Consider the following 13,014-nt stretch of genomic DNA (forward strand, 5'->3'; position numbering starts at 1 on the left):
GGTGGGGTGGGTGCATTGAAGAGTAACATTGAAATGAAAGGGGAAGAAAAAAGGGAGCTGTTCATTTGATACAAAAGCAAGTGTTTCTCTTTTACGTCCTTGTTCTTGCTGCATATTAAACTTCCTTGCATGTGATAATCTGCATGATTATTAAAATCTGTTTTCTCTATCTGTGACTTGAATACACATGGTTGTTGTGATTTGGTAGGATCGGTATACTAGCAACCAGTATTTTTATCCTTCTTTCTTAAGTTTGCAGTTTTAAAGTACATGAAACATTGCACATTGGGAGCATGTGGGCAGCGAGTGCTCTGCATGCTCTGGGGTGTTGCGTCTTTGTATCTTAGAAGTCTGAACCTAGGCTCTTGGGCTCTAGTCCAAATAGGAGGGATGTAAAACTTTTATTTTTTGTAGCAAAATAGCACAGGCTGGTCCATTCCCTCCAGCATCTGGTAGTAATGTTAGTAGGTTTTCAGGTTTTCTAGCTATAAGGTAGGGTGTTGGAGGGGACATGGAGCAAGTGATTGCTGTGAGAGCCTGTGGATTTGTAAAGCTCACTCTCACTCCACCCCAGGCTCTTCCCATTCCCTCTGCCCGGGCCTTCCTAAGCTGGGACCACCAGAAAGCAAAGGCTGGTGGCATGTGGGAAGGTTAGAGGATTGTCCAAGGAAGTTGGTAAGCAGGCAGAATTTTGGTTGATAAAATTTTAAAAAATTGAAATTAGAACTCAGGCCTCTGAACTGCCAGTCTGGCACCTCTTTTCCTTTTTGTTTTTGGGGGAGTATTGGGGGAGAACGGGGACTGTAGGTTTAAAAAACAAAAAACCTAACATGAGTGTCCCAGGATACACAGAGGACTGGCCTGAGGGAAGGTCAGTGTCCCCTTCTGATCTCTCAGTCTCCTGTTTCGCCCTCACAGTTCATCCCTACTGAGATGTTGTTGTTGTTCCTTCTTAGATGTACAGGTCTTGAAGGAATTTTTAACTGCATCAGCTCTGGTTTCTCATAGTACCTTGGGGTAGAGGACCTAAAAACAGAGGGCCAGAGGTCCTTTTTATTTCTCTGAACACTGGCAGGAATTCTTAATCTTTCTCTTACTTCTGGTCCTATTATAAAGGAATTTTGTAGATAAATCTAGAAGGCTCTACTCTGAAGTAGAACTCTCAGCCATAACCTGAGTAACAGTATTTTGTTTTCTTCTCTTTTTGAATCCCTGCTCCAGTTTCTTTTTGTTTGTCCGACGTGTCCATCATACAGGCTTCTTTCCACATCCTTGTTCTGAGAGTTCCCAGCTGACTTTGGTGACCACACAGTGTGGCAGGGTTTGCCTGAAGCCTGTTTCTGAAATGGGCTCAGCTAGCAGCGCTCTCTTGTTTCTTTCTGTGCTGGAGGAGACTGCCTCCTCCTCATGTAAAACACGAAATGCTGGAATGCTCCTTGCAGCCCCCAGAGCCACGTTGTGATGGGGCTTGCTACAGCGTAAAAAGATCCTTTTTCAACGAGTGAGAGCGCCCACTACAGTTTTTACCAGGCTCTCTTTAAAAGTTTTGGGAATTGGAAGTTTTTGAGGTCAGGGGGTTGAGTCAGGAAAAGTTGAGGGACAGAAGGAGGGCTCTAACACCAGCTTGAAGATTTCTCACCCTCTTCAGATGCGGCCCCTCCTGTCTGCCTCCCTTCTCTGATCCCCTCCACTGTCATGCTGATCTTGTTTCAGTATCAGATGACCAGATTGGCAGAGAGAGAACCATCCCAGCTTACTCATACCTTGAGCCCTACTTGGCAAACAGGGCTCCTCAGCTTGTCTTTTGAAACACCTTAAACCTAGCCGATTAGGCCACTGTTGAGAGGGTAGCAGGCAGGAAGGCCAAGGGTCTCTAAATGGAGGAAAGAGCCTGCAAGTGTCAGACATTTTTATCTCCCTTAAGCGGCATGAAGAAACAAACTAGCGATATTTTTTTTCCTTCTCTATACAAATTTAAAAAGAGGTTTCTCTTAAAATTCTGTGTTGCCATAATGACACCTGGTTTCACTTAAAGTTAACCATTTCCTTTTTCTTATAAAAATGTTTATCTTAAGCTATGTAAATGTACTATACATTTACCCCAAACTCTGTCTTCAAGTCGGTTCCGCCTTTTGGGCTCAGAACCTACTTGATAAACCAGTATGGTATACTTTGATACCGTTCCTCTAATCTGTATAAACGACACTATTTATATAATGCTCTGCCCTTCTTCAAAATTCAAATTAATCCTTTTATGGCCCAAGATAAACCATTTAGAACCAAGATTATCCCAAAATACATCTTATGGGTGACGGGCCTGGTGCCATTCTAAGTTTTGAGACATTCCTTCCTTTCATTAACAGACTGCTGGTGACTGTATAACATCCAGCTAAAGACTAGCAGGGAGATACTTTCTGCCCCCTTCTGATGCCTATGTCAAAAGCTTTCTTTATCTCCTTTATACTTTAATAAAACTTTATTACACCAAAGCTCTGAGTGATCAAGCCTCGTCTCTGGCCCCAGATTAAATTCTCCTCCGGGGGCCAAAAATCCCGGCGTCATAATTCAGCAACAACCTTTCACTGTGAGAGCTGTCCCTCCTCTTCTGCTGAGCAGAGTGCCTGCCCAGCAGCTCCGTCTGCTGTCTTGGGCTTTCTGTGCTACCGCAGGCAGTTCAGACCTCCAGTCTTTTTCACGTTGCTGCTTTGCTGACACAAAGGCCCAGGCCCACCTTGTCGTTGGGATAGGCGACAAGTATAGTCCCACTAGTATCTTGATCTGCAGCTCTTTTTTGTCAACAGGACAGGATTAACTGTTGTGGTTCCCTTCAGCTTCTGTGTCACTGCAAATCACAGCTAGCTCCAGCATCATAAAGTGGTGCTTTGAGAGAGGAGATAGTAAGTTTGTTGCCGGAGAGATGACACGTTTCTGTGTTTCCTTGTCCTTCTAGATGTGCTGCCTCTTCATTTGTTGTCCTTGTGCTGTGACGTGACTTGAGGGCATTGACTAGAGGCTGAGGAAGGGAAGCCCGAGTCACCCAGTAAATCACTTGAGTGCTGTTGAGTCACAGGAGTATGCAGTTCTGTGCTGTTTTCTCCTGTAGAGCTTTCTAATCACTCTTGCTGGACACTTTGCAGAACTGCAGGGGCAATGCCTTTTTGACTAAGGGAACTTCATCTTTTTTTAATTGCAGATTCCATTGCAGCTTATAGAAAGTGTTGAATGCCGAGATATATTTCAGCTTCATTTGACTTGCAAAGACTGCAAAGTTATCAGGTATGTGACATGTTTATGCTGTTGTTTAGTGTGGAAAATACTTTTTAAAGGGTGGATTCATGATTTGAGAACAAAAACTGCTTTTGAGGGTCAGCCTAGTAAGGAACATTTTTCTGAGTAGTTAGTCCCTGAAATATTTTGTCTTCAGGCTACTTTGTTACTGGAAAGATATGTTTTCTTTTTTATTTGGCTATAACTGTAAATTTGCAAAATAAGTACAAAGATAAAAATCATAAAGAGCACTAGTACTGTTAACACTTTGCCCCATTTGTGTTATTTTGTATGTGTGTGAGAAATTCTTGTTCTGAACAATTTGAAAGTAAGGTATGTAATCATGGCTCTTTGCCCCAAAATACTGTAGTGTGCTTTCTTAAGAATAGGGGTATTTTGTTACATAACCACAATATCATTATCAGCTTCAGTTTTACACTTGTAATGATTTTATCCAGTCTGCTACACATGTTCTAATTCTGTCAGTTGACCAAATAATGCCCTTTATAGCATTGCCCCTACCTCATTCAGAGCAAGATTCAGTCAAGGGCACATACTGTATTCAGTTGCCATGATTCTGTAGCTTTCTTCAATCTGGAATGTTTTCCATCACCTTTCTTTATCTTTTTGACATTAGCACTTTGAAGAAAACAATCTTTTATTATAATAGAATGCTTCTTTTCTGTCCAGTGTTTCCTCAGGAATAAATTGAGGTACATTTTCAGCTGGAATACTGTACACGTGAGGTTGTGTCCTCTTCAGGCTATTGTATTACAGCTGGAGGCAAACAGTGCCCACCTGTTCCTTACTAGTGATGTAGTTTTGATCGTTCTTTCAAGGAATCACCCGTTTTCTGTGCAATTTCTGTATTTTCTCCGTTGCAACTGATAGCAGTCTGGGAGGCACTTTAAGACTCTACAGATGTCCTGCTGCTCGTCAAATTTCTTCAGTGTTGGCTTCATCGTTATAATGGTTGAAAAGGGATGACTGAAATGCATTTTAAATTTAGTAGCTCTCCCAGTTTTTAGCTCTCCCAGTTTGTTTTATTTTTATGACCTATTCTAGAGTGCCAGTAAACATTGTGTGGGCATGTTGATAAGTCACACTAGTTGGGATGAGAGAGAGGTTTAAATGACCTCCTTGTTTGTTTGTTTTTTCCAATTTTTATTGGGGTATAGTTGATTCCTCCTTGGTTTTAAGGTAAATATTTAAGTTGCTTTTTAGCCATTGAGATTTGGCTTGCTTTTGATAGATACTGGTTATAACTTACAGTTTAAAAAGCTTGTGTATTAATTACTCAATTTTAAATACTGCATTTGAAAAGATTAAGTATTTTTTACAGTTTTAATTATTTTAAATTATTTTAATCTCCTAGTTATATATATGCACTGAAATTGCACTTAATAATAGAATTGTTTTGGTCTCCACATGGTCACAGCTGAGAGCTTCAGTGTAATGTATCTGATTTTCAATCAGAAGTTGCTGATTTATTTTAATTGCTAAGTAGCTTACTTTTGAAATTATTCCCTAATTGGCTAAAAGTAATACTGTGAACTGTTCCTGAGTTTGGCGTGATATGTTGTAACAAAACAAAAACGGAACATATTTCTTGAGAGGGACAACCATAAAGCTTTGGTGGGAGAAGTGCAATGAAACCCCATTCCTGGAAGAGGGACTGCTATTTTACTTTAATAATTTTCACGAATCAGTCTCAGAAGAGATTTTATTCGTCTTAAAAAAAAAGTTTTTCCACATGTCTAGCTTTCTTCTTGACATTTTGCATCATTGACTAAAATTTGTTGAATGTGTTTTTTCAAATTATAAATCATAAACATTACACCACCTCTATACTAATGATTTTTAACTGTAATTATCGTTTCACTGTGAGTAGGCACTCTTGAGATGGTGGCTTCCCTTAGGTTTCATTGTCCACTGTCTTCTGATCACATTTGTGCTTGTTTGGCTTTACAAAGGTGTCAGTTCTCAACCTTTGAGCAGTGTCAGGAGTGGCTTAAGAGACTGAACAGTGCAATCCGACCACCTGCTAAAATAGAAGACCTCTTCTCGTTTGCATACCATGCTTGGTGCATGGAGGTCTACGCCAGTGAAAAAGAGCAACACGGAGACCTGTGCAGGCCAGGTAGGCCTTTCTAAATGTGCAAATGGTGGCTTTACTGAATTACTGCTTGAGACACCCTTACAGGAAATGAGACTCCTAAAATTGATGTATTTATTAATCAGTGTACTTTTCACGGTGCACCCAGCATGTGCTCATCGTTTTTCTAAGCTCATTATAAGGTGTTTTCTACTTTTCACGGGTAAGAATTGACATCCCAGTTTACTGAGACTAAAAATACTGAGGGTATGGGTGTTAAGGAAACCCGCTGGAAGGGAGCCATGAGTGTTGATTGTGAAGACTTCATGTTAGAAGTGGCATTTGAGTAGGCTTTGAAGATTGGAAAACTGTTACTGATAATAGAATGGGGAAAAGGATTTTAGAGCAAGTAGCATTAACAAAGGTAGAGGTGTGAGGTAAGGCCACAGAATAATGGATTACAAAGTGACCTTTTGCTGTCTTTGAATTTTCAAGTCCTAGATAACCTTTTATAGGTAATCTAGGAGTCTGGATTCCAGACTTCCTGACTCCTTATGAAATCTTTGTCATACTCACCATGTTTCTCTCTCAAAAATGGCTCTGACCAAGTTCATGTCATTTCTCTGTGTAATTTTCTATAAATTGTGTGTTGCCATAAATAGAAGTTTGCTGATCTACCACTGAGTCTTAAAAGATATGTTCAGCTTGAAAACAATGACTTGAATTGCTAAGCTATGAAATGATGTGAGCTTCCTTCTAATACAGTTTATTTTAGATATTTTTTTTCCTTTAAACCTCAATTTTCAATCCTGAACCTTCAATCTTAACACTCCTGCTCTGGGTTGTGTTAAACATGGGAGGCTAACAAGGCTTGTATCCTTTTGTTTCCTGGCTCATTTACTGGTCAAAGCTTTTGGTTCATATGTTTAATTAAATCACAGCAAACAGATATGTTTAAAGGTTCTTTATACTTTTGTTTGACCCTCATGACCTTGTCAAACGGTCAGAGTAGCCTGGTGTTTCTGTTTTGGGAGCCAGAGAAATGAAGACTCAGAGGCAAAGCCTGGTGCACAGTCCCACTCAGTGAAACTATGAGCCGTGCCTTGTAGGGCCACCCAAGACGAATGGGTCATGGTGGAGAGTTCTGACAAAACGTGGTCTGCGGAGAAGGGAATGGCAAACCACTTTGGTATTCTTGCCTTGAGAACCCCATGAACAGTATGAAAAAGGAAAAAGATGTGATACTGAAAGATGAACTCCCTGGGTTGGTAGGTGCCTGATATGCTCCTGGAGAAGAGTGGAGAAATAGTTCCAGAAAGAATGAAGAGGCTGAGCCAAAGTGAAAACAACGCCTAATTGTGGATGTGGCTGGTGATGGAAGTAAAGTCTGATGCTATGAAGAACTGTATTACATAGGAACCTGGAATGTCAGGTCCATGAATCAAGATAAATTGGAAGTGGTCAGACAGGAGATGGCAGTAGTGAACATCGACATTTCAGGATTCAGTGAACTAAAATGGACTGGAATGGGTGAATTTAATTCAGATGACCATTATATGTACTACTGTGGACAAGAATCCCTTGGAAGAAATGGAGCAATCCTCATAGTCAACAAAGAGAGTCTGAAATGCAGTACTTGGGTGCAATCTCAAAACGACAGAATCTCTGTTTCCAAGGCAAACCATTGAATATCACAGTAATCCAAGTCTGTGCCCCAGCCACTAATGCCAAAGAAGCTAAAGGTGAATGGTTCTATGAAGACCTAAAAGACCTTCTACAACTAACACCAAAAAGAGATGTCCTTTTCATCATAGGGGACTGAAATGCAAAAGTAGGAAGTCAGGAGCTACCTGGAGTAACAGGCAAATTTGGCCTTGAGGTACAAAATGAAGCAGGTAAAAGGCTAACAGTTTTGCCAAGAGAACGCACTGGTCATAGCAAACACCCTCTTCCAACAACACAAGAGACTGTGCATGGCCATCGCCAGATGGGTAACACCGAAAGCAGATGGATTCTATTCTTTGCAGCCAAAGATGGAGAAGCCCTATACAGTCAGCAAAAACAAGACCAGAGCTGACTGCGGCTCAGACCATGAATCCTCAGTGCCAAATTCAGACTGAAATTGGAGAAAGTAGGGAAAACCACTAGACAATTCAGGTATGACCTAAATCAAATCGCCTATGATTACACAGTGGAAGTGAGAAATAGATCCAGGGATTAGATGTGATAGACAGAATGCCTGAAGAACTGTGGACAGAGGTTCCTAACATTGTATAGGAGGCCAGGATCAAAACCATCCCCAAGAAACAGAAATGCAAACAGGCAAAATGGCTGTCTGGGGAGGTCTTACAAATCGCTGAGAAAAGAAGAGAAGCAAGAGGCAAAGAAGAAAAGGAAAGATAGATCCATCTGAATGTAGAGTTTGAAGGAGTAGCAAGGAGAAAGATAAGAAAGCCTTCTTGAGTGATCAGTGCAAAGAAATAGGGGAAAACAATAGAATGGGAAAGACCAGAGATCTCTTCAAGAAAATTAGAGATACCAAGGAAACATTTCATGCAAAGATGGGCTCAGTAAAGGACAGAAACGGTATGGACCTAACAGAACCAAAGGATATTAAGAAGAGGTGACAAGAATACACAGAAGAACTATACAAAAAAGATCTTCATGACCCAGATAATCACGATGGTGAGACCAAGCACTTAGAGCCGGACATCCTGGCATGCAAGGTCAGGGGGCCCTTAGGAAGCATCACTACAAACAAAGCCTAGTGGAGGTGATGGAATTCCAGTTGAGCTATTTCAAATCCTGAAAGATGATGCTGTGAAGGTGCTGCACTTATTTGAACAAATTTGGAAAACTCAGCAGTGGCCACAGGACTGGAAAAGGTCAGTTTTCATTCCAATCCCAAAGAACGGCAATGCCAAAGAATGCCCAAACTACTGCTCAACAGTACTCATCTCACACGCTAGCAAAGTAATGCTCAAAATTCTCCAGGCTAGGCTTCAACAGTACATGAACCGAGAACTTGCAGATGTTTAAGCTAGATTTAGAAAAGGCAGCGGAACCAGAGATCAAATTGCCAACCAACATCTGTTTGATCATAGAAAAAGCAAGAGAATTCCAGAAAAAACCTTCATTGACTATGATAAAGCCTTTGACTGTGTGGATCACAGCAAACAGTGGAAAATTCTTCAAGAGAATACCAGACCACCATGCCTGCCTGAGAAATCTGTATGCAGGTCAAGAAGCAACAGTTAGAACCAGACATAGAGAAACGGACTGGTTCAAAATTGAGAAAGGAGTACGTCAAGGCTGTATATTGTCACCCTGCTTATTTAACTTATGTGCAGAGTACATCATGTGAAACGTGGGGCTGGATGAAGCACAAGCTGGAATCAAGATTACCGGGAGAAACATCATAACCTTAGATATGCAGATGACACCACCCTTATGGCAGAAAGCAAAGAAGAACTAGAGAGCCTCTTGATGAAAGTAAAAGAGGAGAGTGAAAAAGCTGGCTCAACATTCAAAAAACAAAGATCATGTCATCCAGTCTCATTACTTCGTGGCAAATAGATGGGAAAACAATGACAGACTTGATTTTCTTGGGCTCCAAAATCACTGCAGATGGTGACTGCAGCCATGAAATTAAAAGATGCTTGCTCCTTGGAAGAAAAGCTATGACCAACCTCGACAGCATATTAAAAAGCAGAGACATCACTTTACTGACAGAAGTCCGTATAGCCAAAGCTATGGTCTTTCCAGTAGTCAAGTATGGATGTGAGAGTTGGACCATGAAGAAAGCTGAGCACTGCAGAATTGATGCTTTTGAACTGTGGTGTTGGAGAAGACTCTTGAGATTCCTTTGGACTGCAAGGAGACAAACCAGTCAGTCCAAAAGGAAATCAGTTCTGCATATTCATTGGAAGGACTCAAGCTGAAGCTCCAATACTTCGGCCACCTGACGCAAAGAACTGACTTACTGGAGATGACCTTGATGCTGGAAAGATTGAAAAGGCTGGAGGAGAAGAGGACGACAGAGAAAGAGATGGCTGGATGGCATCACTGACTTGATGGACGTGAGTTTGAGTAAGCTCTGGGAGTTGGTGATGGATAGGGAGGCCTGGCCTGCTGCAGTCCATGGGGTCACAAAGAGTTGGACACGACTGAGCAGCTGAACTGAACCGCAGGGCATTGACAGAGCCAGAACTTGAAAGCACTTCTTAGTTATTGGGAATTGATTGTATGATGTGCCGTGGATATGAGGTGAAAAACAGGCAGCTGCCCTTGGGGAGCCTCAGGGAAAGTCTTAGGAATCTCGGCTTCCCACACGCCTGGTCAGCCAGGGGAACGAACCCACAGTGGTTCCCACAAGTCACTGACAACAAGCCTTGGAAGGTGATGAGAATGTGCCTAAGCTCTCTCATTTCACTCCCTTATCCGTTCCATCTTTCTTTTTCCTTCTTCATATGCCATTGGTGTTTTTTTGTTTGTTTGTGGGTCTTTTCCTTCTTTTTTTTTTTTTTTTTTGAGTTTTTAAATTTTACATCCAATCAAATTTGTGAATTTTACATGTATATTTGCTAAGTTTTTAGCCATTACGTCTTTTTTTTTTTTTGAGTTGTTTTTATTTGGCCACACCACATGACATATGGGATCTTAATTCCCTGTGAAAGTTGCTCAGTCATGTCTGACTCTTTGTGACCCCATGGACTATACAGTCCATGGACTGAATTCTCCAGGCCAGAGTACTGGAATGGGTAGCCTTTCCCTTCTCCAGGGGATCTTCCCAACCCAGGGATCGAACTCAGGTCTCCCTCATTGCCCTGACCAGGGATCAGATCTGTGCTTCCAGCAGTAGATGCACGGAATCTTAACCACTGGACAGCCAGAGACGTCCCCGTTACATCTTTTCCTTTTTTTTAATGCAGATGTCTCAGACTGTATTCTTTGGCTGTGGTGGGTTTTCATGGTTGTGCATGGGCTTTCTCTAGTTGTGGTGAGCAGGGGCTGCTCTTCATTTCAGTGCACGGGCTGCTCACTGCGGTGGCCTCTTTCGCTGTGGAGCACGGGCGCTAGGCAGGTGGGCTTCGGGAGGGGTGGCCCGCGGGCTGTAGAGCAGAGCCTTGGGGCGAGTTGCTCCGTGGCATGTGAGGTCTTCCCAGACCAGGGAAGACCAGGGAGTCTCTGGGCAAGGCGGGGTCTTTTTTTTTCTTTTAATACTTACTTATTTTTGGTTGTACAGGGTGTTTGCTGCTGTGTAGGCTTTCCTCTAGTGGTGGCCAGCGGGGGCCGCTCTCTGTCGCAGCGTGCAGGCCTCTCATTGCCATGGCTTCCCTTGTGGAGCATGGGCTTCAAGAATTCCAGCACCTGGACACAATAGTCGCGGCTCCCGGGGCCTGGCGCACAGGCTCATTAACTGTGGTGCTGCGGGTTCAGTTGCTGCATGGCATGTGGCATCTTCCCGAATCAGGGATCGAACTTGTGTCTGCTGCATTGGCAGGTGGATTCTTTAAGCACTGAGTCACCAGGGAAGCCCCCCAGTATGTCTTAGGTATTAGATTGTTTAATCTCTGCCGTTCCCTTGGATAATGAAGTTATCGGGTGTACCTTGTTGTATTGTGTTAAGAAGTGATTGTGTGTACCTTGTATTATGTTATATAAGAACTTTGATTTGTTTAAGGCTCCTAATTCCAAAAGGCATTCCCTAGTTTTGGGCTTTAGTGTTTAGTTAACAGTGTTTTTAGTTTTAGTTAACAGTGTTTCGTTATCAAGGATTGAACTTGGCCTAACCTGTTTCTCGCACAGCCACAGACTGCAAATTCCTCATCGTTAGGTGATTCCTTCTTTCCTTGATGACTTAATTTCTTTAGGATTCGAGTCAGCTCTTAGAATATTCCTAAGATGTGCCAGGTCCGAACTCACTCCTGTTTGCTGACTACAGCTGGCTTTGTCCTGAGCTACGGTGGCCTTGGCTCCCAGCCCTTTCTTTCCTGAAGATTTCTGGTGTCCGTTGGCCGCCAGGACGTCCACAGTTTCCTGCTTTTTTCATGGGTTTGTGGATGGAGGCATTTGGGGGGCAACATACTGATTTAGGGACTAGAAAACCTGAATTCAAACCTGTACTCTGCCATTTAATTTTTGAAATGGCACCGGGCAAGCCACGTGTCCTCTTTCTACTTCCGTTTCCCATGTTCCTCAGAGTGGGGGACATTTTTCTTCTTCCTGCCCAAGCTGATCTGTATATTTTGAAAATCAGCTCTGTTTCAGTTCAGTGAATGCTTGGGTGCCTCCTGAGTGTCATGCTTATGAAAACATCTTGGAAAGTATGAATATAGAAGATGATGCCATGTAACTGACTGGACTGACTCCAAGACCAAAGGTTGTATTTTGTTTTTACTATGCGTGTTCCACACTGAAGTCAACCTGCTGCAAGTCATATGCAATCTTGACTTGAACTTCAGTGACTTGGTTTGAATACATGTGTATATGTATGCCTTTTTCCTTTCATATATTTTCACTGTGAAGTACAGAGGAAAACTCACCCATGAAAAATACTGTGGCGGCATTTTTAAAGCCAGTCAACCTAGTTCTTCTGTCTCCACCCAATATTGTTGAGTATTGGTAGTGGCTACAGCATTACTCACCAGTTAGGAGCAGGCCAGACAACCACATTCTTTTAAGTCATCTTTAGGTGAGACAGCACCTGAGATGTTTCAGAGTCATGCCATTTTTAAACCTGCCCCAGGACATGAGATCACAGGCATAGACTCTGAAGGGTAAAAGTTAGTTTAGTCTTTCAGAAGTTATTAAAACCTTTTATGGACTCTTCTCTGCCTAGCCTGTTAAGAGTAGAATGTGTCAGAGAGGAGGGAAATGGGAAAATTATATCATTACCTTGTTTTCGTGTAAATCTTAGTTTCTGACTGTTGAACCTGTCATAGTTAGCCAGCCATGCTGTGGCCATGTTGCTCGAAGTCTTAATCCGTTTTGGAGGAAGTCTCCATAATGCTGTTGGAGTTCATTGCAAAACTCTTGACTGTGCTGTTGGCCCCATTTCAAAGTCTAAATAAGAATGGACGCAAGCTGTATGCTCCACATCCGTCTCGTTTTAGCTGTGTTCTTGGTGGTAGTTCTGGATGCGAGCATTAATCTGGAGTCTGACAGATGGCTGGGCAATTGAGTTGCTAGTGTAGTGGCATCAGACCCGCCTCTCTGACCTCTTCTCTGTGAATTGCCTGATAAGCACCTTTTGATTAACCCCGAACAGCATGACTCCAGGCTGTACACTGTTGTGCAGCTGCCTGCCTAGATGAAGTAAAAGCCCTTGTCAGCAGAGTCTGCTTTCCGGGTTTGACCGCAGTCCCGTAATTGTGCATCTAGACGACTGGACTGGGCCCTGTGCTCACAGAAAAGAAGGGTTCTGCTCTCCATATTTGAAAATCTGGAGGCTGTTTCTCACCTTCTCTGACTCTGGTACTGATCTTCCTCACATCCTGGGTACGGGCCTGGCCCTTCTGCCCCAGGCCTTTAGGTTACATATAATTGTAGGTGTGAGTGAGTACTCAGAATCACCCCGGGAGCTAGACTTTTTGGGGGAAATTTTTGTAGACTGCTGGTTGATAACTGCATTTATGGTAGAGGGACTTACT

At 42.6% G+C, this 13,014-nt stretch overlaps 1 protein-coding gene across 7 annotated transcripts in view; it reads left to right on the top strand.

Moving 5' to 3' along the window:
• The window catches only part of MTMR3 (myotubularin related protein 3), a 128,650-nt gene that overhangs the window by 86,159 nt on the left and 29,477 nt on the right, over positions 1 to 13,014 (top strand). For all 7 annotated transcript variants that reach the window (XM_052655189.1, XM_052655192.1, XM_052655193.1 and 4 more), the window contains 2 exons: positions 3,194 to 3,276; positions 5,241 to 5,407. In XM_052655189.1, coding sequence (XP_052511149.1) covers positions 3,194 to 3,276; positions 5,241 to 5,407 — 250 coding nt within the window. The remainder of the gene's footprint in view (positions 1 to 3,193; positions 3,277 to 5,240; positions 5,408 to 13,014) is intronic.

This window comes from Budorcas taxicolor, chromosome 17 (assembly GCF_023091745.1).
Source record: "Budorcas taxicolor isolate Tak-1 chromosome 17, Takin1.1, whole genome shotgun sequence".
Classification (NCBI taxonomy): domain Eukaryota; kingdom Metazoa; phylum Chordata; class Mammalia; order Artiodactyla; family Bovidae; genus Budorcas; species Budorcas taxicolor.